General features: G+C 42.0%; 1 protein-coding gene across 4 annotated transcripts in view; it reads right to left on the bottom strand.

Annotated features, from left to right (window-relative positions):
• Positions 1-540: 540 nt before the first annotated feature.
• LOC134358265 (adenosine kinase-like) overlaps positions 541-25977 on the bottom strand; it is a 295164-nt gene continuing 269727 nt past the window's right edge. For all 4 annotated transcript variants that reach the window (XM_063070283.1, XM_063070284.1, XM_063070282.1 and 1 more), the window contains one exon: positions 541-1465. In XM_063070283.1, the coding sequence (XP_062926353.1) occupies positions 1341-1465 (125 nt within the window). In that variant the 3' untranslated portion in view covers positions 541-1340. The remainder of the gene's footprint in view (positions 1466-25977) is intronic.

Raw genomic sequence — 25977 nt, 5'->3', positions numbered from 1 at the left:
GGCCTGATTGGGACTTTATTAAAATATTTAAAAAATTGTTAATAAGCTTCTATTTCAACAAGGAGTGCAAAAAAAAAGGAACCCAAATATCTAACAGAGATGTTAAGTAAACACTTTTATACTGGAATGCACAATCTTATTGAAGTATGTAGAATTTTGGAAGTATCCAAAGACATACTGATCTGGATCTCCGATCTCTGTCAAAGGGCAGAAGGTTCACCGCCAAGTTTTATCACCTTTCTGCCCAAAGCTTAATAATAAATCTAAGGACAAACCACTCAAAAATTCACACAGAAAAAAGTGTTATCCTATCATGGGCAGATTTGATTAAAATTCTTTAAGCTTTTTTTCATGACAATAACAGAGAATTTACCTGGTTTAGGAAGGCTTATCTGTGGATGAAGAAAATTGCCTTTAAACGATAGGCAATAATCACCCAAAGGACAATGAAAACTAAAATATTTCACTTGAACTTGGATACCATTTTAAACAAAATCCAACAGATAATTACTTAATGAAAAATACTAGAAAACATTTAAGAGAATCATCCTTGTTTATTGTAGATAACAAATTATAAAGAGCTCTTCATCTTAGCAGTGTGTACTTGTTTGTTGCTGAACATTGTCACAGAATGCAAACAATTACAATGCATCAAGACGTCTAAAAACAGCATTCGCAGACCTGATTTGGTTTTACATGTTAAGGTTTACCTGCATAAATATTTTTGTAACTTATTTTCTTCTTGCTACATAAATTTACTTTTCTGAACAAACTCAAAAACAAAAAAAAAATCTGAGGTAATCTGCTAAACAGAAACAATTTCAGAATAATCCAATTCATCTCTTTCAAACATGACTTGAGATTTGTTATATTTCCCACTCTGGGCCAAATTAAAAATTCAGTCAGAACAAACTGAAGAAAACAGATTTTACAATTTGAGCATTTAAATAAAATGGTCAGTGTAGATTTGACCACCTGTTTTCATCTATTATTGATACCATAATTACCATTAGGTGGATAATATTAACGACTCAAGCATTCACCATTAAAATCAACATTTCAAAGTTTCATCGAGATGTAAACAATAATTACAAATGAACTTCAAAGCTGACTGGTTTTGACCATCAATTTGACCAAAATATTTTTATACCTTATTCACTTTTTAAATTTTTTCTAAATATCAATCTCAGTAATTGACCCACAAAAATGAAGAAAAAGCTTAATACAGGAGTTTTAGGGGAGGAAATGGAGAGAGGTTATTCATTTTAAATGGACATTTCTCCCTGCTCTGTAATTTGGCAAAGGGTGTTTTGATCCCACGTTTTTGTTGTACGGAGAGGTCAATGGAAGTCCGGAGTTTCCGGGAATGTGCAGCCGGAATGCCTGATAATGACATTTGCTGCATAATGGCCACCACGGATGCATTCCTCAAGGGGTTGATCATACAGCAATTGGGACAAGAAACCTGCAGCAGAAAACAAGAAAATATAACTGCAAGCAAGAGTATTAGAGAAGTTCATCTTTACATCTGTTAACTAAACACTATCTTTGGCCCTTCACAACCAGTCTGGGCTTTATAATATTCACTGCATGCACATTTCAAAAGTGTATTTCACTCCAAAATTCTAGCTCTTGCCACTTGACACAGACCAGGATATCAAGGTAAGGAATTCTGTTTCTCTCTTCACAGCTTTAAATAAATTAATTTAATTTTATGTTGGAGATGACACCTGAGCCAGGTTCCTCTCAATCTTGGTGAATGATGTATAAATGCACAGTCTGAGACACAGGCTTCAGAAAGTATACTAATGCTGAACTCACATACCTTGTGTAGTAACGGACTCAGTTATAAATTGCCTCTATGTAGCTAGAACACAATGGTGTAGAGGAGTTATGACAGAAGATGACAATAATGCCTTCCAAACGCCAACAATTTGCCAAAATTCAGTGTTTTGTCGAATATCAGTAAAGAAACTGCTGCCCACAGTGGCCAACCTGCATACAGGTAACTGCCAGGAGGAGAGTTACACGGGAGAATATGAAAAACAATTCAAAACACTGCATCTCTTCAAAGAATAAAATGTGTTCAGTTTTAGATGGTGATATGTGGTTCATTTTATTCCCCATTATTTAATTTGTTGAACATGCAGTCCAACAGTGATTCAGTTTTTTTCCCCAAGTTCCCTATTGACCATATTGTTATAATAACAAATATGTCTGACTCTCTGTCTAGGTACCGTATCCGATGCGGACATTGGTGACCATGGTTTTCCATATAGATCTATCCCTCATTCTTTGGATGACTTCTATTTCCTCGATGTGTAGCCACCTGGCTAGGCTTTTGATGTACGTAAGCCGAGATCTTCCTCTAGGTTTGCTCCCCTCGATCTTTCCAGAGAGTATGAGTTTTTCTAGTTCATCTTTCCGCATGATGTGTCCTAGGAATCTGAGCTGTCTTTCTCTTATTGTTGGTATGAGTGATCGAACTGCTTGGGCTCTTCTGAGAACTTCTTCATTTGATGTGTGTGTGGTCCATGATATTTTTAACATTCTCCTGTAGAACCATAATTCAGCTGCTTCTAGTCTCTTTTCCATTGCTGGGGAAATGGACCAGCATTCACTTCCATAAGTCAGGATAGATTAAATGTAGCACTGCAGTATTCTGTTTTTAGTGTATGTGCTCATCTTTCTGTCTGTTAATACGGTCTTCATTTTTGGGAAAGCTTCTTTCACCATTGCTGTTCTGTATTTGATATCTGTGTCGCACCTGCCATCACTTGTTATTAGGCTGCCAAGATATCTGAATTTGTTGACTTGTTTGATGTTTGTATTTCTGATCTTGATCACCCATTGTGGGATGTTTGTCTTTCTGAAGATGACCATGCTTTCTGTCTTCTTGGTGTTGATTGAGAGGCCTCTGCGATTACTTTCTGCTGCCACTGTAGTGAGTAGTTCTTGAAGTTTTGTTTCTGAGTCAGCTATTAGTACGATGTCATCAGCATATCTGATGCTATTTATATTATGGCCTCCAATTGTGAATCCTTTGATGTCTTTGATACTTCTCAAGATAGTTTCACTATACAGGTTGAATAAATCTGGCGAAAGGACACAACATTGCCTGAATCCTCTCATGATATTCACATACTCACTCACTTCTCCTTCTATTCTGATGGATGCTGTCTGGTCCCAGTATAAGTTTCTTAAGAAACGTATATCTTTCCCATCTATGTCAAGATCTTGAAGCATTTCCAGAAGATCTTGCTGTCTGACAGTGTCAAAAGCTTTTGTATAGTCGATGAAACATAGGTAGATGTCTTTTTGTACCTGGATGGCTCGTTCAGAGATCATCCGTAGCATGAAAATTGCATTTCTGGTTCCAGTGTTTTCCACAAAGCCGCATTGTTCTTTACTGATTTCTGGTTTTATACAGTGTCTTGCTCTGATCATGATTACTCTGAGAATAATTTTTGCCGCGTGGCTCATCAGGCTTATTGTACGATGTAACTCGTATTCTACAATATAGAGCAAAAAAATTCTTGAAATATTCAATTCACCTAAAAGCTTTATACATTAGGCCTTTTCTTTCAGAATGGATAAGAGGTAAATAATTATTTTTCCTTACATCTTCCAGATTAGAGTACAGAAAGGAGATCAGAGGAATTGACACTTGTTATAGACGGGGGATCAGAGTTTAGATTTTGAGGCATCAATTGTTTTCCTTTTGGAATTAAGTACAGGCAGCACAAAATGAAACGAGAAACTGCAACTGAATTTATCTCTGTCACACTGCTGACTGCCAGTTTCCCCTTCTTTCTGCTAAATCAATAGAGTGTTGAGTAAACAGACTAAATGCTTCACTGGAGTGGTCTTCTTGTTCTGTACAGCTACCTGAGTATTTGGTTACAAATTAGCTTCTCACACACTACTGAATGGAGTAAACTGGCAAACAATCAAATGTCATTGAACCAAAGTAGTGTATACAAAAACTTCAGCACATCTGAGTCTATTTATTGACATATTCATCAGCTGACATTCTTCCAAGCCTCTGCTGCTCCAGAACAGACAACCCAAGTTCATCCAACCTCTCTCTATAGTACATAGCCTCTAATCCAGGCAGCATCCTGGTAAACCTCTTCTGCATCTTCATTTGACCTCTCAAAGTGTTGCACCTCACACTTGCCCAGATTAAACTCCATGTGTCAATTCTTTGCCAATATCTGCAACTAACCTGTCTCCCTCTGCATCCTTTGGCAGCCTACAGTACCTTAAACACCATCGACATCTGCAGAGTACCCCACCAACTCACATTCTCAAACTAGTGAAGTGAAGCGGGTGAAATTGCGGTTCTGGGGACTGGGATATCATATCCGTAACAGGAACGTGGCTGAGAAAAGAGCAGGGCTAGCAGCTGAACTTCATAGGATACAGATGCTACTGGTGTGACAGAGGTACAGGTAACAGAGGAGGAAGTTATCTTGATGACTCAACCCCAATCCCAGTGTCATGTCCATGTACTAATGAGGACAGGATAGGAGGATAGGCCCAATGAATATGTGGTTGAGGAGCTGGTGCAGGGTGCAGAGATTCAGGTTCTTGGACATTTGGGGTATCTTCTGGGGTAGAGGTAACCTGTGCAAGAGGGACGGTTTGCACTTGAACTGGATGGGGCTGCTTAGTACTACTTGGGAAGATTTAAACTAGATTGTGGAGCTTTCTGAGGAGGAGGCCAAACAGAACTATGAGCACATCTATACTCAGATCCTTCTACAGATGCACAGTAGAGAGCATCCCAACATGCTGCATCGCTGAATGATACAGAAACTGCACTACAGTAGAAGAAAGGCTCTACAACGGATAGTCAAAAGCGCCCAAAGCATCACCTCCCTAACCCTTATGCAGCCTACCCGTCATCATGGAGCTATATGCTGGAAGGTGCTGTAAAAGAGCCAATAACATCATGAAGGGTCCCTCCTATTTCATACCATGGTGATAGTAGATGTTTTTAACTTATTGACTGGGATTCCCCTACTGTAATAAGACTAAATGGGATAGAGTCAGTCAAATGTGTTCAGTAAAGTTTCCTTGTTCAGGCCATTGAAGTCCCAGTGCGAGACTGTGCAATACTTGATCTATTAGGGAATGAAGCAGGGCAAGTGACAGAAGTCTGTGTAGAGGAACTCTTTGCATCTAGTGATCATAGTGCCATTAGATTTAAGGTAATGATGGAAAAGGATAGGTCTGGTCCTCGGGTTGTGATTTTAAAATGGAGAAAGGCCAATTTTGATGGTATCAGAGACGATCTGGCAGGTGTGGATTATGACAAACTGTTTTCTAGCAAAGTTGTACTTGGCAAGTGGGAGAAGTACAAGAAATACAGAAGAAGATTTAAGAAAGATATCAGGAGGGCAAAAAGCAAATATGAAGTTGCTTTAGCAGACAAGGTAAAGGAGAGTCCTAAGGGTTCCAACATATATGTCGGGAGCAAAAGGATTGCAAGGGACAAAATTGGTCCCCTAGAAGATCAGAATGGCAAACCACATGTGGAGCCAAAAGAGATATGGAAAATCTTAATTTTTTTTTGCATTTGTATTTATTTGTATTTACTCAGGGGACAGATACAGAGACTATAGAAGTGATGCAAAGTGGCATCAGCTTCATGGACACTATACAGATTACAATGGAGTAAGTGTTTGCTGTCTTGAGGCAGATCAGGATGGACAAATCCCCAGAGCCTGGCAAGGTATTCACTCAGTCCCTGTAGGAGACAAGGGCAGAAATTGCAGAGGCTGTAGCAGAGATAATTAAACCATTTAGTGACAGGTGAGGTACCAGAGGATTGGAGGATAGCTAAAGTTCTTCCACTGTTTAAGAAAGGCTCTCAGAATAAACCAGGAAATTACAGGCTGGTGAACCTGAAATCAGTACTGGGAAAGTTAAGGTATTCTAAGAGACTGGACATATGAGTATTTGGACAGACATGGATTGATTAAGGATAGTCAGCATGGCTTTGTGTGTGGGAGGTTGTGTCTAACCAATCTTATATAGTTTATTGAAGATGTTACCAGGAAAGTTGAAGAAGGCAAGGCAGAGGAAGTTATCTATATGAACTTCAGCATGGCATATGACAAAGTTCCACAAGAGAGATCGGTCAAGAAGATAGTAAACTGGATTGGACATTAACTTTGTGGCAGAAGCCAGAGATTGGTAGTAGATGGTTGTCTCTCTGCCTGGAGGCCTGTGACTAGTGGAGTGCCTCAGGGGTCAGTGCTGGGTCCGTTGTTTGTCATCTACATCAATGATCTGGATGATAATGTGGCTAACTGGATCAGCAAATTTGTGGATGACACCAAGATTGGGAATTGTAATGGACACAGTGAGGAAGACTATCAGAGGTTGCAGTGGGATCTAGAAAAATTGAATGAAAAATGGCAGATGGAATTTAACACAAACGAGTGTGGGTTGTTGCACTTTGGGTGGACCAACCAGGATAGGTCTTACACAGTGAGCGGCAGGGCATTGAGGAGTGTGGTAGAACAAAGGGATCTGGGAATGCAGGTCCATAATTCTTTGGAAGTGGAGTTATGGGTAGATAGGGTTGTAAAGAAAGCTTTTGGCACATTGACCTTCATAGATCAAAGTGTTGATGCAGGTGTTGGGTATAAGGTTGAAGTTGGTGAGGCCTAATCTGGAGTAGTGTGTGCAGTTTTGGTCATCTACCTAAAGGAAAGATGTAAATAAAATTGAAAGAGTACAGAGAACGTTCATAGGGGTATTGCTAGGTTTGAAGATTGAATAGGTTAGAACTTTATTCCCTAGAACGTAGAAGATTGAAGGGAGATTTGATAGTGGTATACAGGTGTCCCCAGCTTTTCCAACGTTCGCTTTACAAAACCTCACTGTTATGAAAGTCCGACATTAGTTACCTGTTTTCGCTAACAGAAGGTGTTTTCACTGTTACGAAAAAAGGCAGCGCACGAAAAAAAAGGCAGCGTGCGATAAAAGGCAGCATATGAAAAAAAAAGCAGCGCACGCCCCGAGCAGCCGCTCTCCCCTGGATTCGGAACAGCATTTTCGCCGGCATTGCTTAAGCATGTGCCTGTGAGTAGCCGTTAGCAAGATGAGTTCTAAGGTTTCGGAAAAGCCTGAAAGAGCTCGTAAGGGTGTTACATTTAGCGTAAAACTAGACATAATTAAGCGTTTTGGTCGTGGTGAACGAAGTAAGGACAAAGTGAGTTTGGCTTGTGGAAGTTGACGAAGATGATGTTGAAGAGGTTTTGGCATCCCATGACCAAGAACTGATAGATGAAGAGCTGATGCAATTGGAAGAGGAAAGGATAACAATCGAAACCAAATGCAATAGCGAATAGACCAAAAGTGAAGTCGTCCAGGAACTGAACATGAAGCAACCACGTGAGATTTTCGCTGCAATGATTAAGTACGACTTTAATTTTGAAAGGGTACATCGGTTTAGGGCATATTTGCAAGATGGTTTGAGTGCTTACAAGGAACTGTATGATCTAAAAACGCGCGAGGCTAAGCAGTCAAGCATACTGTCGTTTTTCAAGCCTTCCACATCAGCCATGGCAGATGACGAACCTCGACCTTCGACATCGAGGCAGGCAGACATAGAAGATGACCTGCCTGCCCTGATCGACAACGAGATGACACCCCAGTGTCCCACCACCCCAACCCCCGGGCTGCGGACAGATACCGATCCGCAAAGAATGCAGCGGTAGCCGAGAGGCACTCAGCACATCTTTAAGAAAAAAGCCGAAACAAACAAGCTAATTAATTAGGTGCCGCCCGGCACATGTCAGGCCAGATCAGAGGCGATTGCCGTTTGCGTCACCTCTGATCTGGGCCGACAATTATGTGCCGGGCAGCACCTAATTAATTAGCTTGTTTGTTTCGGCTTTTTTTCTTAAAGATGTGCTGAGTGTGTCCCGGCTACCACAGTACCCCTGCATTCTTCACAGATCAGTATTGGTTCGTTGCCCGGAGGGTGGGGGCCACTGCACCATCCCACCCTCCGACGACTCAGCGTAGCACACCATCATCAGTGTGCTCGGCGCTGTCCCAATTCCAGTAAGTGATATTACACTTACATACATTATTTCTACTTTATATAGGCTGTGTATTTTTAGGTGTTATTTGGTATGATTTGGCAGCTTCATAGCTTAAAGGTTACTGGAGAGCGCTTGCGCCGTGTTTTTGCCAAGAGCGCTTGCGTGAGATTTTCGCTATGGAAAACAGTGAGGCAATGATTATGGAAAAGTATTTCTACTTTATATAGGTTGTGTATTCATCATATCATTCCTGCTTTTACTATATGTTACAGTTATTTTAGGTTTTATGTGTTAATTGGCATGATATGTTAGGTTATTTTTGGGTCTGCGAACACTCACAAATTTTTCCCATATAAATTAATGGTAATTGCTTCTTCGCTTTACGACATTCCGGCTTACTAACCGTTTCATAGGAACGCTCTACCTTCGGATGGCGGGGGAAACCTGTACAAAATTATGAGGGGTATACGTACATGGGTAAATACACACAGGCTTTTTCCAATGAGGTTGGGTGAGACTAGAACAGGTTATGGGTGAAAGGAGAAATGTTTGAGGGGAATATGAGGGGATACTTCACTCAGAGAGTGGCGAGAGCACAGAATGAGCTATCAGCAGAAATGGTGGATGCAACTTTGATTTCAATGTTTAAGAGATGTTTGGATAGGTACATGGATGAGAGGGGCATGGAGGATTATGGTCCGGATGCAGATCAATGGGACTAGACAGCTTAAATGGTTCGGTATGAACTAGATGGGACAAGGGCCTGCTTTTGTGCTGTAGTTTTCTATGGCTTTACACTCTGTTCATGGACTTTTTGTCCCACTCACACCTGGGAGGAAACTACATAGCATCCACACCAGGACAACCATCTTCAAAAACAGTTGCTTTCTCACAAGCAGTAAGGCTGATCAATACCTCCACCCACTAACCCCCCCCCCACCACAACAATTTCATCATTTCCTGTCAGTCACCTTATGTACAGACACTTCTATGCCTAGTGTCACTTTATGGACATACATCAATCTACGTATTTAAGCTATCTTATGCAATCATATTTATTGTGTTTTTTAAATATTATTATGTTCTTTACCTTTTTGGGTTTCTTTTTGTGCTGCATTGGAACTGAAGTAACAATTATTTTGTTTTCCTTTACATTTGTTTACTGGAAATGATATTACAGAATCTTGCAACTATACAGGTAATTGGTGAGGCCACATCTCAAGTACTGTGTGCAGTTCTGGTCTCCTTACTTGAGGAAGGATATACTGGCTTTGGAGGTGGTGCAGAGGAGGTTCACCAGGTTGATTTCAGAGATGAGGGGGTTAGACTATGAGCAGAGATTGAGTGGCTTGGGACTGTATTCGCTGGAATTCAGAAGGATGAGAGGAGATCTTATAGAAACATATAAAATTATGAAAGGGATAGATAAGGTAGAGGCAGGAAAGTTGTTTCCACTAGCAGGTGAGAATAAACTAGGGGATGTTGCCTCAAGATTCAGGGGAGTAAATTTAGGACGGAGATGAGGAGGAACTGCTTTTCCCAAAGAGTGGTGAACCTGTGGAATTTTCTGCTCAATGAGGTAGTGGAGGGTTAGGGTGGAGGGTACCTCAGTAAAAATATTTAAGACAAGGTTGGATAGATTTTTGCATAGCTGGGGAATTAAGGTTTATGGGGAAAAGGCAGGTAGGTGGAGATGAGTCCATGGTCAGATTAGTCATGACCTTATCGAATGGCAGAGCAGGCTTGATGGGCCAGATGGCCTACTCCTGCTCTATTTCTTATATTCTCATATAAATCTTAGAACCTGTACAGCAGTGGCTGATGGAGGTCAGGGGAAAATGTGGTTGCCCACGACAGAAAGTTTAGTATAGTATCAGGATAGGCAGGAGATCGGTAAAGGGAAAGGAGAGACTGCTCATTTAAAATGCATTTATTTCAGTGTAAAAGACAGAACATAGAACAGCATAGAAACAGATCCTACAGCCCATGATGTCAGAATCAGAATCAGAATCAGGTTTATTATCACTGGCACGTGTCGTGAAATTTGTTAACTTAGCAGCAGCAGTTCAATGCAATACATAATACAGAAGAAAAAATAAATAAGTAAATCAATTACAGGAGACATATATTGAATAGATTAAAAATCACGCAAAAAACAGAAATAATAAATATTAAAAAGATAGGTAGTGTTCAAGGGGTCAATGTCCATTTAGGAATCAGATGGCAGAGGGGAAGTATTGAACCGCTGAGTGTGTGCCTTCAGGCTTCTGTATCTCCTACCTGATGGTAACAGTGAGAAAAGGGCTTGCCCTGGGTGTTGGAGGTCCTTAATAATGGAAGCTGCCTTTCTGAGACACCACTCCTTGAAGATGTCCTGGGTACTTTGTAGGCTCGTACCCAAGATGGAGCCGACTAAACTTACAACCCTCTGCAGTTCTTTCAGTCCTATCCAGTAGCAACCCCCCCATATCAGACTATGATTCTGCCTATCAGAATGCTCTCCATGGTATATCTATAGAAGTTTTTGAGTGTATTTGTTGACATATCAAATCTCTTCTAATGAAGTATAGTCGCTGTCTTGCCTCCTTTATAACTATATCAACATGTTGAGGCCTGGTTAGATCCTCAGAGATCTTGACACCCAGGAACTTGAAATTGCTCACTGTCTCTACTTCTGATCCCTCTATGAGGATAGGTGTGTGTTCCTTCCTATTACCCTTCCTGAAGTCCACAATCAGCTCTTTGGTCTTACTGGGGTTGAGTGCCAGGTTGTCGCTGTGACACCACTCCACTAGTTGCCATATCTCGCTCTTCAAGATTCAAAAAACTTTGGCAACACACATCAAAGTTGCTGGTGAACGCAGCAGGCCAGGCAGCATCTCTAGGAAGAGGTACAGTCCACGTTTCAGGCCAAGACCCTTCGTCAGGACTAACTGAAGGAAGAGCTAGTAAGAGATTTGAAAGTGGGAGGGGGATGTGTATTGCTTGAATTTCCAGCATCTGCAGAATTCCTCGTGTTTGCGTTCAAAAAACTTTATTGTCATTCTAACCATACATCAGGTCTGCAGGGCAGAATGAGACAGTGTTTCCCGGGACCAGTGCAATCATAACATAACAAACACAACACTAAATAATAAACATAACAATAAATAGTAAAACACAACAGCCACATGTCAGTTAAAGTCAAGTTATAAGTGTCCAGTGCAAGTTAAAAGTGTCCAAAAGCAGAGTCAGGTGGAGCAGCTATTTAGCAGTCTGACTGCCTGTGGGAGGAAGCTGTTTAGTAGCCTTGTGGTTTTAGTTTTGATGCTCCTGTAACGTTTGCCTGATGGCAGAAGAACAAATAGTTCATGGAGAGGGTGTGAGGGGTCGTTAATGATGTACCGTGTCTTCTGGAGGCATCGACTCTGAAAGAGGTCTTGGACAGAAGGTAGGGAGACCCCAATAACCTTCTCTGCTCCCCTAACCACCCTCTGCAAGGCTTTTTTGTCAACAGCACTGCAGCTGGAGTACCAGGTTGTGATGCAAAAGGTCAGCACACTCTCAACCACGCCTCTATGGAATGTAGTTAAGATGTTAGTGGGGAGTGATGCTTGTTTAAGCTTCCTCAGAAAGTGCAATCTCTGCTGGGCCCATTTCACAATCCCAGTGGTGTTCCTGGACCAGGTGAGATTGGCCGAGATCTGCACCCCAAGGAACATAGAACATAGAATAGTACAGCACAGTACAGGCCCTTCGGCCCACAATGGTGTGCCGACCCTCAAACCCTGCCTCCCATATAAGCCCCCACCTTAGATTCCTCCATATACCTGTCTAGTAGTCTCTTAAACTTCACTAGTGTATCTGCCTCCACCACTGACTCAGGCAGTGCATTCCACGCACCAACCACTCTCTGAGTAAAAAACCTTCCTTTAATATCTCCCTTGAACTTGATGTTTTCCACTCTCTCCACTGTGGAGCCGCTGATGCTGAGGGGTGTGTGCTCAGGCTGAGACCGTTTGAAATCGACGATCATCTCCTTGATTTGGTGTCATTAAGCATCAAGTTGTTATCGCTGCACCAGCTTCTCGGCACCATTTGAGATTCTACCAACAATGGTTGTATCATCAGCAAATTTATAGATGGTATTTAAGCTATGCCTAGCCACACTGTCATGGGTATAGAGAGAGTAGAGCAGTGGGCTAAGCACACACCCCTGAGGTGGACCAGTGTTGATTCTCAGTGAGGAGGAGATGTTATCACTAATCTGCACAGTTTGTGGTCTTCCAGTTAGGAAGCCGAGAATCCAATTACAGAGGGAGGTACAGAGACCCAAATTCTGCAACTTCTCAATCAGGATTGTGGGAATGATGGTATTAGATGCTGAGCTATAGTCGATGAACAGCACCCTGACAGGTGTTTGTGTTGTCCAGGTGGTCTAAAGCCGTGTGAAGGGCCATTGAGACTGCGTCTGCCGATGACCTATTGTGGCGATAGGCAAATTGCAATGGGCCCAGGTCCTTACTAAGGCAGGAGTTCAGTCTAGTCATGGCCAACCTTTCAAAGCATTTCATCACTGTAGATGTAAAGGCTACTGGGCAATAGTCATTAAGGCAGCTCACATTATTCTTCTTAGGCACTTGTTGCCTTTTTGAAGCAAGTAGGAACTTCCGCCCATCGCAGCGAGAGCTTGAAAATGTCCCTGAATACTCCCGCCGGTTGTTGGCACAGGGTTTCAGAGCCATACCAGATACTCCATCAGACCTTCCTCCTTGCGAGGGTTCACCCTCTTTTAAAGACAGCCTAACTTCAGCCTCTGAGACAGAGATCACAGGGTCATCAGGTGCAGCAGGGATCTTCACAGCTGCAGTTATATTCTCCCTTTCAAAGTGGGCATAGAAGGCATTGAATTCATCTGGTAGTGAAGTATTGTTGCCATTCATGCTATTGGGTTTCGCTTTGCAGGAAGTAATGTCTTGCAAATCCTGCCAGAGTTGTCATATATCCAATGTCGCCTCCAACCTCGTTCGAAATTGTCTCTTCGCCCTTGAAAAAGCCCTCTGCAAATCATATTTGGTTTTCTGGTACAGGCCTAGATTGCCAAACTTGAATGCCACAGGTCTAGCTTTCAGCAAATGACGTACCTCCTGGTTCATTCACAGTTTTTAGTTTGGGAATTTACAGTAGATCTTTGTAGGCACACACTTATCCACACAGGTTTTAATGAAGTTGGTAACAACTGCAGCATACTCATTCAGGTTCGAAGATGAATCCCTGACTACAGTCCAGTCCACTGATTCAAAGTAGTCTGATAAATGCTCCTGTGCTTCCCTTGTCCAACCTTCTTGGCCCTCAGTACTGGTGCTGTAGTCTTGTGTCAAACTAATTGAGCTAGCTAATTACACTAATCCCTTTAGCCTGCACATGGTCCCTATCCCTCCATTCTCTGCACACTCATGTTCCTATATAAGAGCCAGTGAAATACCTTCATTGTATCTGCCTCCATCGCCACTCCTGTTGGTACATTCCAGGTACCTATCACTGTGTAAGAAAACATCTGTCCCTCTCACCTTCAATAAATACCCTCTAGTACTTAACATTTCTACCATGGGAAAAAATTACCAGTTGTCGGCTCTACTTCGGCCTCCCATAATTTTATAAATTTATGTCAGATCTCCCCTCAGCCTCCATCGCTCCACATTCCAAAGGCGTACGTGTTAGTAAGTAGTGTAATTGGTCACTTGGGTGAAGTGGGCTGAGCAGGCTCGTTGGGTTGGAAGGACCTGTACTATGCAGAATCTCTAAATAAATAAATAACGTTGAGTAAGAATGACAGGGTAATATTTATGTGTGATTTTAACATTGGCCTATAATGCAAAGGGCTAGGACAGGGTGGAATTTGTTACATGAGTCTAAGAAAGAGCCCTTGATAAGTATACACAGTGGATTCTGATTAATTGCGCCATCGGTTAATCGGAGCAGCTGCTTATTTTGGACAACTCTTTATATATATGAAATAAAAACAAAAACCAATCCAGAAAATAGCTGGGATTCCCTTCATTTATCTGGGACTCTATGCTACTTAATTGGGACAGGAGACTGTTGCCAAACAGTTTCTAACTGGAGTCAGTCACATGCACTTATGTGGCCGTTAGAAACTACATAGTGCCTGGAGCGATAAGTTTTTAAATAGTGATATTTGCGTTTTTGTCTTCAAAGAGCAACGGTTTTTATAGTCGTAGAGAAGTACAGCTCAGAAACAGGCTCTTTGGCTCATCTTGTCCATGCCAAAACCATTTAAATTGACTATTCCCATCGACCAGCACTGGTACCATAGCTCTCCATACCCCTATCCACGTATCTATCCAAACTTATCTTAAACGTTGAAATTGAGCTTGCGTAGACCACTTGTGAGTGAAGAAGTTTTACCTCTTCTTCCCCTTAAACTTTTCACCTATCACGCTTAACCAATGATCTCTTGTAGTCCCATCCAACCTCAGTGGAAAAAGCCTGCTTGCATTTACCGTATCTATACCCCTTATAATTTTGTATCCCTCTTTCAAATCTCCTCTCAGTCTTCAATGTTCTGAAGAATACAGTCCTAACGTATACAATCTTTCCTCTGGACCCGGCAACAACCTTATAAATTTTCTCTGTACTCTTTCATTATGAACAGATGGACTGAGTATATTCAGGAATTGTTTGAAGACGATTGAAGTGAAAAACCAAAAAATAAGAACATTGAAGGTCCAAGTATTTTAAAATCTGAAGTTCGTAATGCAATAAATAAGATGAAGAAAGGAAAGGCAGCAGGTTCTGATGAATTAGTGATAGAACAAATTATCACCCTTGAAGATTATGGAATTGAAAAACTTACTGATTTAATCAATGACATTTATGAGACTGGAATAATACCAGAAGAGATGAAAAAATCAATATTTATCACTCTTCCTAAGAAACCTGAAGCAATAGAATGTGAATCACACGGGACCATAAGTTTAATGAGTCATATCACCAAGATACTCCTAAGAATTTTGATGATAAGAGCTAAAAGTAAGATATAAGCTGAAATAGGTAAGGAACAATGTGGTTTTGTGAAAGACAAAGGTACAAGAAATACATAGAAACATAGAAAATAGGTGCAGGAGTAGGCCATTCGGCCCTTCGAGCCTGCACCGCCATTTATTATGATCATGGCTGATCATCCAACTCAGAACCCTGCACCAGCCTTCCCTCCATACCCCCTGATCCCCCTAGCCACAAGGGCCATATCTAACTCCCTCTTAAATATAGCCAATGAACTGGCCTCAACTGTTTCCTGTGGCAGAGAATTCCACAGATTCACCACTCTCTGTGTGAAGAAGTTTTTCCTAATCTCAGTCCTAAAAGGCTTCACCTTTATCCTCAAACCGTGACCCCTCGTTCTGGACTTCCCCAACATCGGGAACAATCTTCCTGCATCTAGCCTGTCCAATCCCTTTAGGATTTTATACGTTTCAATCAGATCCCCCCTCAATCTTCTAAATTCCAACGAGTACAAGCCTAGTTCATCCAGTCTTTCTTCATATGAAAGTCCTGCCATCCCAGGAATCAATCTGGTGAACCTTCTTTCTATTCCCTCTATGGCAAGGATGTCTTTCCTCAGATTAGGGGACCAAAACTGCACACAATACTCCAGGTGTGGTCTCACCAAGGCCTTGTACAACTGCAGTAGTACCTCCCTGCTCCTGTACTCGAATCCTCTTGCTATAAATGCCAGAATACCATTTGCCTTTTTCACCGCCTGCTGTACCTGCATGCCCACTTTCAATGACTGGTGTATAATGACACCCAGGTCTCGTTGCACCTCCCCTTTTCCTAATCGGCCACCATTCAGATAATAATCTGTTTTCCTATTTTTGCCACCAAAGTGGATAACTTCACATTTATCCACATTAAATTGCATCTGCCATGAATTTGCCCACTCACCCAACCTATCCAAGTCACCCTGCATCCTCTTAGCATCCTCCTCACAGCTAACACTGCTGCCCAGCTTCATGTCATCCGCAAACTTGGAGATGCTGCATTTAATTCCCTCATCCAAGTCATTAATATATATTGTAAACAACTGGGGTCCCAGCACTGAGCCTTGCGGTACCCCACTAGTCACTGCCTGCCATTCTGAAAAAGTCCCGTTTATTCCCACTCTTTGCTTCCTGTCTGCTAACCAATTCTCTATCCACCTTACCCCCAATACCATGTGCTTTAAGTTTGCACACTAATCTCCTGTGTGGGACCTTGTCAAAAGCCTTTTGAAAATCCAAATATACCACATCCACTGGTTCTCCCCTATCCACTCTACTAGTTACATCCTCAAAAAATTCTATGAGATTCGTCAGACATGATTTCCCTTTCACAAATCCATGCTGACTTTGTCCGATGATTTCACCGCTTTCCAAATGTGCTGTTATCACATCTTTGATAACTGATTCCAGCAGTTTCCCCACCACCGACGTTAGGCTAACTGGTCTATAATTCCCTGGTTTCTCTCTCCCTCCTTTTTTAAAAAGTGGGGTTACATTAGCCACCCTCCAATCCTCAGGAACTAGTCCAGAATCTAACGAGTTTTGAAAAATTATCACTAATGCATCCACTATTTCTTGGGCTACTTCCTTAAGCACTCTGGGATGCAGACCATCTGGCCCTGGGGATTTATCTGCCTTTAATCCCTTCAATTTACCTAACACCACTTCCCTACTAACATGTATTTCGCTCAGTTCCTCCATCTCACTGGACCCTCTGTCCCCTACTATTTCTGGAAGATTATTTATGTCCTCCTTAGTGAAGACAGAACCAAAGTAATTATTCAATTGGTCTGCCATGTCCTTGCTCCCCATAATCAATTCACCTGTTTCTGTCTGTAGGGGACCTACATTTGTCTTTACCATTCTTTTCCTTTTTACATATCTATAAAAGCTTTTACAGTCAGTTTTTATGTTCCCTGCCAGTTTTCTCTCATAATCTTTTTTCCCCTTCCTAATTAAGTCCTTCATCCTCCTCTGCTGAACTCTGAATTTCTCCCAGTCCTCAGGTGAGCCACTTTTTCTGGCTAATTTGTATGCTTCTTCTTTGGAATTGATACTATCCCTAATTTCTCTTGTCAGCCACGGGTGCACTACCTTCCTTGATTTATTCTTTTGCCAAACTGGGATGAACAATTGTTGTAGTTCATCCATGCAACCTTTAAATGCTTGCCATTGCATATTCACCGTCAATCCTGTAAGTGTCATTTGCCAGTCTATCTTAGCTAATTCACGTCTCATACCTTCAAAGTTACCCCACTTTAAGTTCAGAACCTTTGTTTCTGAATTAACTATGTCACTCTCCATCTTAATGAAGAATTCCACCATATTGTGGTCACTCTTACCCAAGGGGCCTCTCACGACAAGATTGCTAATTAACCCTTCCTCATTGCTCAATACCCAGTCTAGAATAGCCTGCTCTCTAGTTGGTTCCCCGACATGTTGGTTCAAAAAACCATCCCGCATACATTCCAAGAAATCCTCTTCCTCAGCACCTTTAACCAATTCGGTTCACCCAATCTACATGTAGATTGAAGTCACCCATTATAACTGCTGTTCCTTTATTGCACACATTTCTAATTTCCTGTTTAATACCATCCCCGACCTCACTACTACTGTTAGGTGGCCTGTACACAACTCCCACCAGCGTTTTCTGCCCCTTAGTGTTATGCAGCTCTACCCATATCGATTCCACATCTTCCCGGCTAATGTCCTTCCTTTCTATTGCGTTAATCTCCTCTTTAACCAGCAACGCCACCCCACCTCCTTTTCTTTCATGTCTATCCCTCCTGAATATTGAATATCCTTGAATGTTGAGCTCCCATCCTTGGTCACCCCGGAGCCATGTCTCCGTGATCCCAACTATATCATAATCATTAATAACAATCTGCACTTTCAATTCATCCACCTTGTTACGAATGCTCCTTGCAATGACACACAAAGCCTTCAGGCGCTCTTTTACAACTCTCTTAGCCCTTAAACAATTATGTTGAAAAGTGGCCCTTTTTGATGCTTGCCCTGGATTTGTCAGCCTGCCACTTTTACTTTTCTCCTTACTACTTTTTACTTCTACCCTCACTTTACACCCCTCTGTCTCTCTGCACTGGTTCCCATCCCCCTGTTGTGAACTAACCTCCTCTCGCCTAGCCTCTTTAATTTGATTCCCACCCCCCAACCATTCTAGTTTAAAGTCACCTCAGTAGCCCTCGCTAATCTCCCTGCCAGGATATTGGTTCCCCTAGGATTCAAGTGTAACCCGTCCTTTTTGTACAGGTTACGCCTGTGCCAAAAGAGGTCCCAATGATCCAAAAACTTGAATCCCTGCCTCCTGCTCCAATCCCTCAGCCACGCATTTATCCTCCACCTCATCGCATTCCTACTCTCACTGTCACGTGGCACAGGCAGTAATCCCGAGATTACTACCTTTGCGGTCCTTTTTCTCAATTCCCTTCCTAGCTCCCTATATTCTCCTTTCAGGACCTCTTCCCTTTTCCTACCTATGTCATTGGTACCTATATGTACCACGACCTCTGGCTCCTCACCCCCCCACTTCAGGATATCTTGGACACGATCAGAGATATCCCGGACCCTGGCACCAGGGAGGCAAACTACTATCCGGGTCTCTGGACTGCGTCCACAGAATCGCCTTTCTGACCCCCTTACTATCGAGTTCCCCTATCACAACTGCCCTCCTCTTCCTTTCCCTACCCTTCTGAGCTACAGGGCCGGACTCTGTGCCGGAGGCACGGCCACCGTCGCTTCCCCAGGGTAAGCTGTCCCCCCCAACAGTACTCAAACAGGAGTACCTATTGTTAAGGGGCACAGCCACCGGGGTACTCTCTATTACCTGACTCTTCCCCTTCCCCCTCCTAACCGTGACCCACTGGTCTGCCTCCCGTGGCCCCGGTGTGACCACCTGCCTATAACTCCTCTCTATCAACTCCTCACTCTCCCTGACCAGACGAAGGTCCTCGAGCTGCAGCTCCAGTTCCGTAATGCGGTCCCTTAGGAGCTGCATCTCGATGCACTTGGCGCAGATGTGGACGTCCGGGAGGCTTGGAGACTCCAGGGCCTCCCACATCCGACACCGAGAACAACAAACTGCCCTCACACTCATACTGCCCCTCTCCTCAAATAACAACAGAAAATGAATGCCAAACCTTCCTCGTCTCGCCTGTTTCCGCCTAAGCCCGTTGAGCCGAAGCCCTTAAGCCTTCACTCTGCTCCCGGCTCACTCCGCCACCAGCAAACTCCGCTGCCCGCTGTATGAGGCTCTGTTCCTTTTAAATCTTCTGCGCTTCACTACCCGACATCACACGCCTGAGCAGTCCCGCCTCTCTGAACGCCGATGGAGGAAAAAAAAACTGAAAATTTCAAAAATGTCTTCCTCCGCACTCCCGCTCCGACTCTCAGACTTCCTTCTTCGAATCCAATACGATATTGATGTTAACGATACTATCAGAACGAGCTATTCAAGTGCAAAAGGATTTGTTTGTTTGTTTTATCGACTATATAAAAGCATTTGATAAAGTGAAGCACAATAAGTTATTTGAAATATTACAGGAAATTCTGTAACTAGGTTCGAAAGACCTCTGCCTCATCAGAAATCTGTACTGGGGACAAACTGCTGCTGTAAGAATAGATGGAGTAGTGAGTCAGTTTACGAAAATCAAGAGAGGCATTAGACAAGGGTGTGTTTTCTCCCCCGATTTGTTTAATGTGTACAGTGAAACAATATTACAAAAAATAAGAGACATCTTGGGAATCAAAGTTGGCGGTGAAAACATTAATACTTTCAGGTATTGTGTTAATTGCAAGTACGGTGGAAGAACTACAAAACTTAATTGATATAATTGTTGAGGAAAGTGCAAAAATGGGTCTATCTATCAATTGCAAAAAGACAGAATGTATGGTGATATCCAAAAAGAAGGATAATCCTCTCTGCAGGCTGAGAATAAACGGGGAGGACATAAAACAAGTACAGAACTTTTGCTACTTAGGAAGCTGGGTGAGATCAGATGGCAGGTGCGACATGGACATCAAAAGAAGAATAGGGATGGCAAAAGACACCTTTATGAGAATGAAGAGTATACTGACCAACACTAAACTAGGCATGACAACCCGCCTCAGAGTACTGAAATGTTACGTTTATCCAGTTATGTTATATGGCTCAGAATGTTGGACAATATCTAGTAACATGAGGAAATGAATTGAAGCAGCGGAGATGTGGTTTTTGAGGAGGATGCAAAGAATATCATGGACGAAACAAATCTCTATCGAGGATGTCATGAACAGAGCAAGCATAAAAAGAGAAAAAATGTATGAGATCATGAAAAGGCAACATAACTTCATTGGACATGTAATTAGGAAATAGGAGTTAGAATGCACAATAATTATGGGAAAGATTGAAGGGAAGAAAGCAAGAGGAAGACAAAGACAAATGATGATGGAGACAACAGCCAGAGAACTGGAAATGAATACCAATGAATTGATCCACTTGACCCAAAACAGGAGTGTGTGGTTCATGGCAGTCAAAGTTCAAACTGGGCAAGGCACCTGATGATGATGATGACTCTTTCAACATGGTTTACATCTTTCCTGTAGGTAGATGACCAAAACTGCACACAGTACTCTAAAATAGGCCTCACCAACATCTAATACAACTTCAACATAACATCCCACCTCCTGTATGCAATACAGGTCGACCTTCACTAATCTGGCACCATTGGGACCTGAGGAGTGCTGGATTAGTGAAAATGCCGAATTACAGAAGGATCACATTAAGCAATAGCTAACCTTCACTAATCCGGCACCATTGGAACCTGAGGTGTGCCGGATTATCGAAGGAACTGGATTACAAGTAGTCAGATTCATGAAGGTCAGCCTGTAATTTGATATATGAAGGAAGACCAATGTGCCAAAAGCTTTCTTTATGATCCTAACTACCTGTGACACCACTTTGAATGGACTTTTATTCCCAGATCCCTGTGTTCTACCACACTCCTCAGTTACTGTGTAAGACATACCCCGGTTGGTCCTACTGAATTGCAACACCTCACACTTGTCTGCATTAAATTCCATCTGCCATTTTACAGCCCATTTTTCCAGCTGATGCAGATTCCTCTGCAAGCCATGATAGTCTTCCTCACTGTCCATTACACCACCAATCTTGGCGTCACCCGCAAATATCCTGATCCAGTTAACCACGTTATCATCCAGATCATTGATATAGATGACAAACAACAAAGGATCCAGCACTGATCCCTGTGGCACATCACTAGTCCCAGGCCTCCAGTTAGAGAGGCAACAGCCTACTACCACTCTCTGGCTCCTCCCACAAAGTCAATGTCTAATGAAATTTGCTACCTCACCCTGAATGCCGAGCAACTGAACCTTCTTGGCCAGCCTCTGACGTGGGACCTTATCAAATGCCTTACTAAGGTCTACGTAGACAACATCCACTACCTTACCTTCATTCACCTTCCTGGTAACATCCTTGAAAAACTCTGTAAGATTAGTTAGATATGACCTACCATGCATGAAGCCATGTTGACTATAACTTAATCAGTCCATGTATATCCAAGTAGACCCCGCATAGCGCTTAATGAATGAACCTGTACATCAGTACAGCAGCAACACGTTGCAGCAGCAGAGGAGGCAACCGGGACCAGGCTGTGGATCCTCCTTTAACTTTGGTTTCTTTTTCAACTAAGCGTTGAGATTTGGTTGCCTTTTCTTAAGTTTCCTCTCATAAAGCAGTTTTCGGTAGCAGGAAATCATGTCACGAATACTTTTCTTTGCTCCCAGTCAGGATCATTATCGATGAACTGGTCCATGATTTGTGCGATTGTGGTGGTGCCAGTGCTCAGGAATTTTGTGGTGAGGTTTCTTGCTGGTGTTTCCTCTTCTCCACCCGTGTCCTCAGATTCACCCAGGATGTGTTCCTCTGCCATTCTCAAAGCTTTTTGTTATTAAAGCTCTCACTATGAGAATATACAACATCGCCATCATTAACATCCTCACGCCATATCACTTGCTGTTTCACATCCATGCTAATGCTTTTCCTAGAGGTACTACCCTCACTGAAAGTTGCAGGCCATTTCTCAGATATTACAGGTGGAAGAAAAAGGAATAAACTGATGAGGAAGCAAGGATGTTGACACACACGGGAAGGCAGAGAGTGAACTAATACGTGATAGGCTGTGAGTGGCTTAGAGCGTATGTCAAGCACTTTCTTTGGCTGATTGAATGTTTACTGTAATGGAGGCCGCTCCAGAAGTTGAAGTGTTGTTTAGAATGAATTTTTGCTGTTCAAAAATTTCCAATAAAGAATTGAATGACCGTGTCGTAATGAATCAGCGCTATGTAGAGTAGCGTTATGCCGGGCCTGAGTGCACTTACATATCTGGTCCCTTAGAATACCTTCCAATAACTTTTCCACAACTGATATCAGATATTCCAGCCTATAATTTCCTGGTTTATGTTTAGAGTCTTCTTTTAAACAGTGGGACAACATTGGCTATCCGCCATTTCTCTGGTATCTCCCCTGTCACAAAGGATGATTTAAATATCTCTGCTAGGGCCCCGGCAATTTCTGCACTTGCCTCCTGCAGGGTGTGAGGAAATACCTTGTCAGGCCCTGGGGATTTATCCACCTCCTCCTCTGTAATCTGTACTGTAGTGGTCGCCAACCCGTCGATCGCAATCGACCGGTCGATCTTTGAGACTTCCCCAGTAGATCCCGAAAAAAAATCAAAAATAAACACACAAATACTGTTGTAATGTGAGCATTATAAAAATAAGTAATACTAATTAGGATAATGGTAATATAGCAATACTTTCGCTACTGAAAGCTGTTTGTAAAGAGAGATTGTTTCCGGGTTGCGGGGCTTTAGTTCCGTTCTTTCTGCCCAGTGCGCATGTGTGTAGTTCCCGTCATGCACCACGTTTTCAGCGTAGCCTGTGCTGCATCAAAGTGACCAATTAGATTAGATAATGTACAAACTGTTGCTAACATCAATATACAGCACTCGCTCGTGATATCCTGATAGCATGTTGGAGGCTCCACAAAAGAAGGTGAAAACGTATATATTCCATCCAGAATGGGAAGAGGAATTTCTATTTACCTTGGTGAAAGACAAGTGTGTATGTATGTTGTGCCACCAAACACAAGCACTGACTAAAAGAGGGAATCTGGAGCGGCACCACAACACCAACCACCAGAAATTTAAAGATACCTACCCCCCAAAGAGTGCAATTCGTGCCGGGAAAGTTGAGGAGCTGAAATCTGGGTTGAAGGCCCAGCAATCGTTTTTCACAAAACATGCTGCTCAAAATAAGGATGCTATTGAAGCATCATTTTGTGTAAGTCACCTTTTGGCTAAACACAAGAAGCCTTTTACAGATGGTGATTTATTCAAGGAAGCAATGGCCATTACCGCAGAGACTGTTTTTAATGACTTTAAAAACAAAAGCGACATCACAACCGTAATACATAATATACTGCTTGGCCCTGCAACAGTGACAAGGAGGGTAGAGTCACTTTCAGAGTTTGTGGATCAACTTGTCACTCTGTGAATATTTTTCACTACAGTTCGATGAATCCCTGGATGTAATGCAAACAGCTCAGCTTGTTGTATTTGTCAGAATGGCTTTCCAGGATTTTACAACAAAGGAGGACTTCCTCACTCTTTTGCAATTAAAGGAGAGAACAAGAGGTGAGGATATCTACAATGAGTTTAAAAAATGTCTGTGAAAATGACATCCCCATTCATAAACTGGTGGCAATTACTACTGATGGGGCCCCAGCAATGCGCAGTGTGCGCGTTGGTTTTATAGCACTAAAAGTCAGTACCTACTTCGGGTCAACTTATCTAAGTGAAATTGCATTTTCACAGATGAAAATTATTAAACCTAAGTACAGGAGCTGTCTTACTGACAGACACCTCACAGACTGTCTCAGACTGGCTGTCTGTAGTTATCAGCCAAATTTCAGGGAACTAGCAGAAAGTATTCAGCCCTAGTCATCACACTGAATGCAACAGTCAATTTTTATTCATTTATTTTTTGTGCTGAAATAAAATTAAATAATGTAACTTAGAATTAAAGGTGTGAAGTATTGTAATATTCCTAAAGAAAGACAGCTATGGCCTGTTTGATATGCTAGTTAGTGTTTTCTTGTTTGAATTAATTTGAAAGTTTGACAAAAGTATTTTGTGTAATTCAAATACAATTAGCTCAAATAAAAGACCTCAAATTGGAAGTACAATCTGAGCTGTTTTTTCTCTAAACGATTTAGTAGGTAGATCTTCCCTTTCACTAAGGTCGAGGTAGGGGATCTTGGGCTTAAAAAGGTTGGTGACCACTACTGTACAATGTCCATGAAATTGATGCTGCTTTGCCTCACTCCTACAGACTCCATATCTATCTCCTGAGTAAATCAGATGCAAAGAATTCATTTAAGATCTCCCCCAGCTGTTTTGGCTCCACACATGGATTACCATTCTGGCATTCAAGAGGACCAATTTTGTCCCTTGCAATCCTTTTGCTCTTAACATATCTGTAGAATCCCTTAGGATTCTTCTTCATCTTTTCTGCTAGAGCAACTTCATGCTTTCTTTAAGGCTTCCTGATTTATTTCTTATACTCCATAGGCACCTCATGTGTTCCTGCTTTTGTCTCTTCCATTATCCAGGGCTTCAATATCTCTTGAAAACCAAGGTTCCCTACACTTATTATCTTTACCTTTTATTCTGACAGGCGCACACAAGGTTTGTACTCTCAAAATTTCATTTTTGAAGGTCTCCTACTTACCAAGTAGACCTTTGCCAGAAAACAGCCTTTCCCAATCCACACTTGCTAGATCATTTCTGATACCATCAAAATTGGTCCTTCTCCAATTTAGACTGTCAACCTGCGAACCAGACCTATCTTTTTCCATATTTACTTTGAAACTAACAGCATTGTGGTCACTGGATGCAAAGTGTTCCCCTGCACAAACCTCTGTCATCTGCTCCGTCTCATTCACTGATAGTTGGTGAGAAATAAGCAATAAGACAATTTTGAACTGTTTCCCTCATTGCAGTTTTAAGCATTCAGGCTTGCAGTTGCCAGAAATGGCTAGGAGTGAAAACATAACAATTTTACTTCAACAATTTAGGAACTATGAAGAATTTGAAGGTACCAACAATCATCTTAAATGTCACAATGAAAATGAAGCTTTTGAGGATACAAATCATCTAAATAATTTTATGAAGGAAGTCCATTATCCAGGTGTTTGTTCTGATTTTGTTCATTTACTGTAAATCAAAAGAACACAGCAGTGTACACGGGATGAATTCCTCTATCAATAACTATTAGAAATAAATACAGTTTTACAATATTGTAGTAGTATTGGTAGAGTTCTAATTTGTTCTGTATTTCATTTAAATGCATAATTTGTTACTCAGTTAAATGGTAGGTTGTCTTTTTGATACCTTACTAACTATTTCCATGAAACTTTGGCTGATTGGGGTAGCCACTTAATTGGGCCAAAATGTACTGGTCCAGATTTATCCTAATTAACTGGAATGCACTGTATAGGTACATGGTTTGGAAAGGTTTAGAAGGTTATGGGCCAAATATGGGCATATGGAACTAGCGTGGATAGAGCATCTGGGACAGCATGGACCAGTTGGATCAATGTTTCCCTGTATCTTATTTTTAAGTCAGTAATATTCATTAAGCAAGGGAAGATTCGATCAAAAACAAGAGAAAATCTGCAGATGCTGGAAATTCAAGCAATGCACACAAAATGCTGGAGGAACTCAGCAGGCCAGGCAGCATCTATGGAAAAGAGTACAGTTGATGTTTTGTGCCAAGACCCTTTATCA

Source organism: Mobula hypostoma, chromosome 18 (genome assembly GCF_963921235.1).
Source record: "Mobula hypostoma chromosome 18, sMobHyp1.1, whole genome shotgun sequence".
Lineage (NCBI taxonomy): Eukaryota > Metazoa > Chordata > Chondrichthyes > Myliobatiformes > Myliobatidae > Mobula > Mobula hypostoma.
This window is presented reverse-complemented; position numbering and strand designations above follow the sequence as displayed.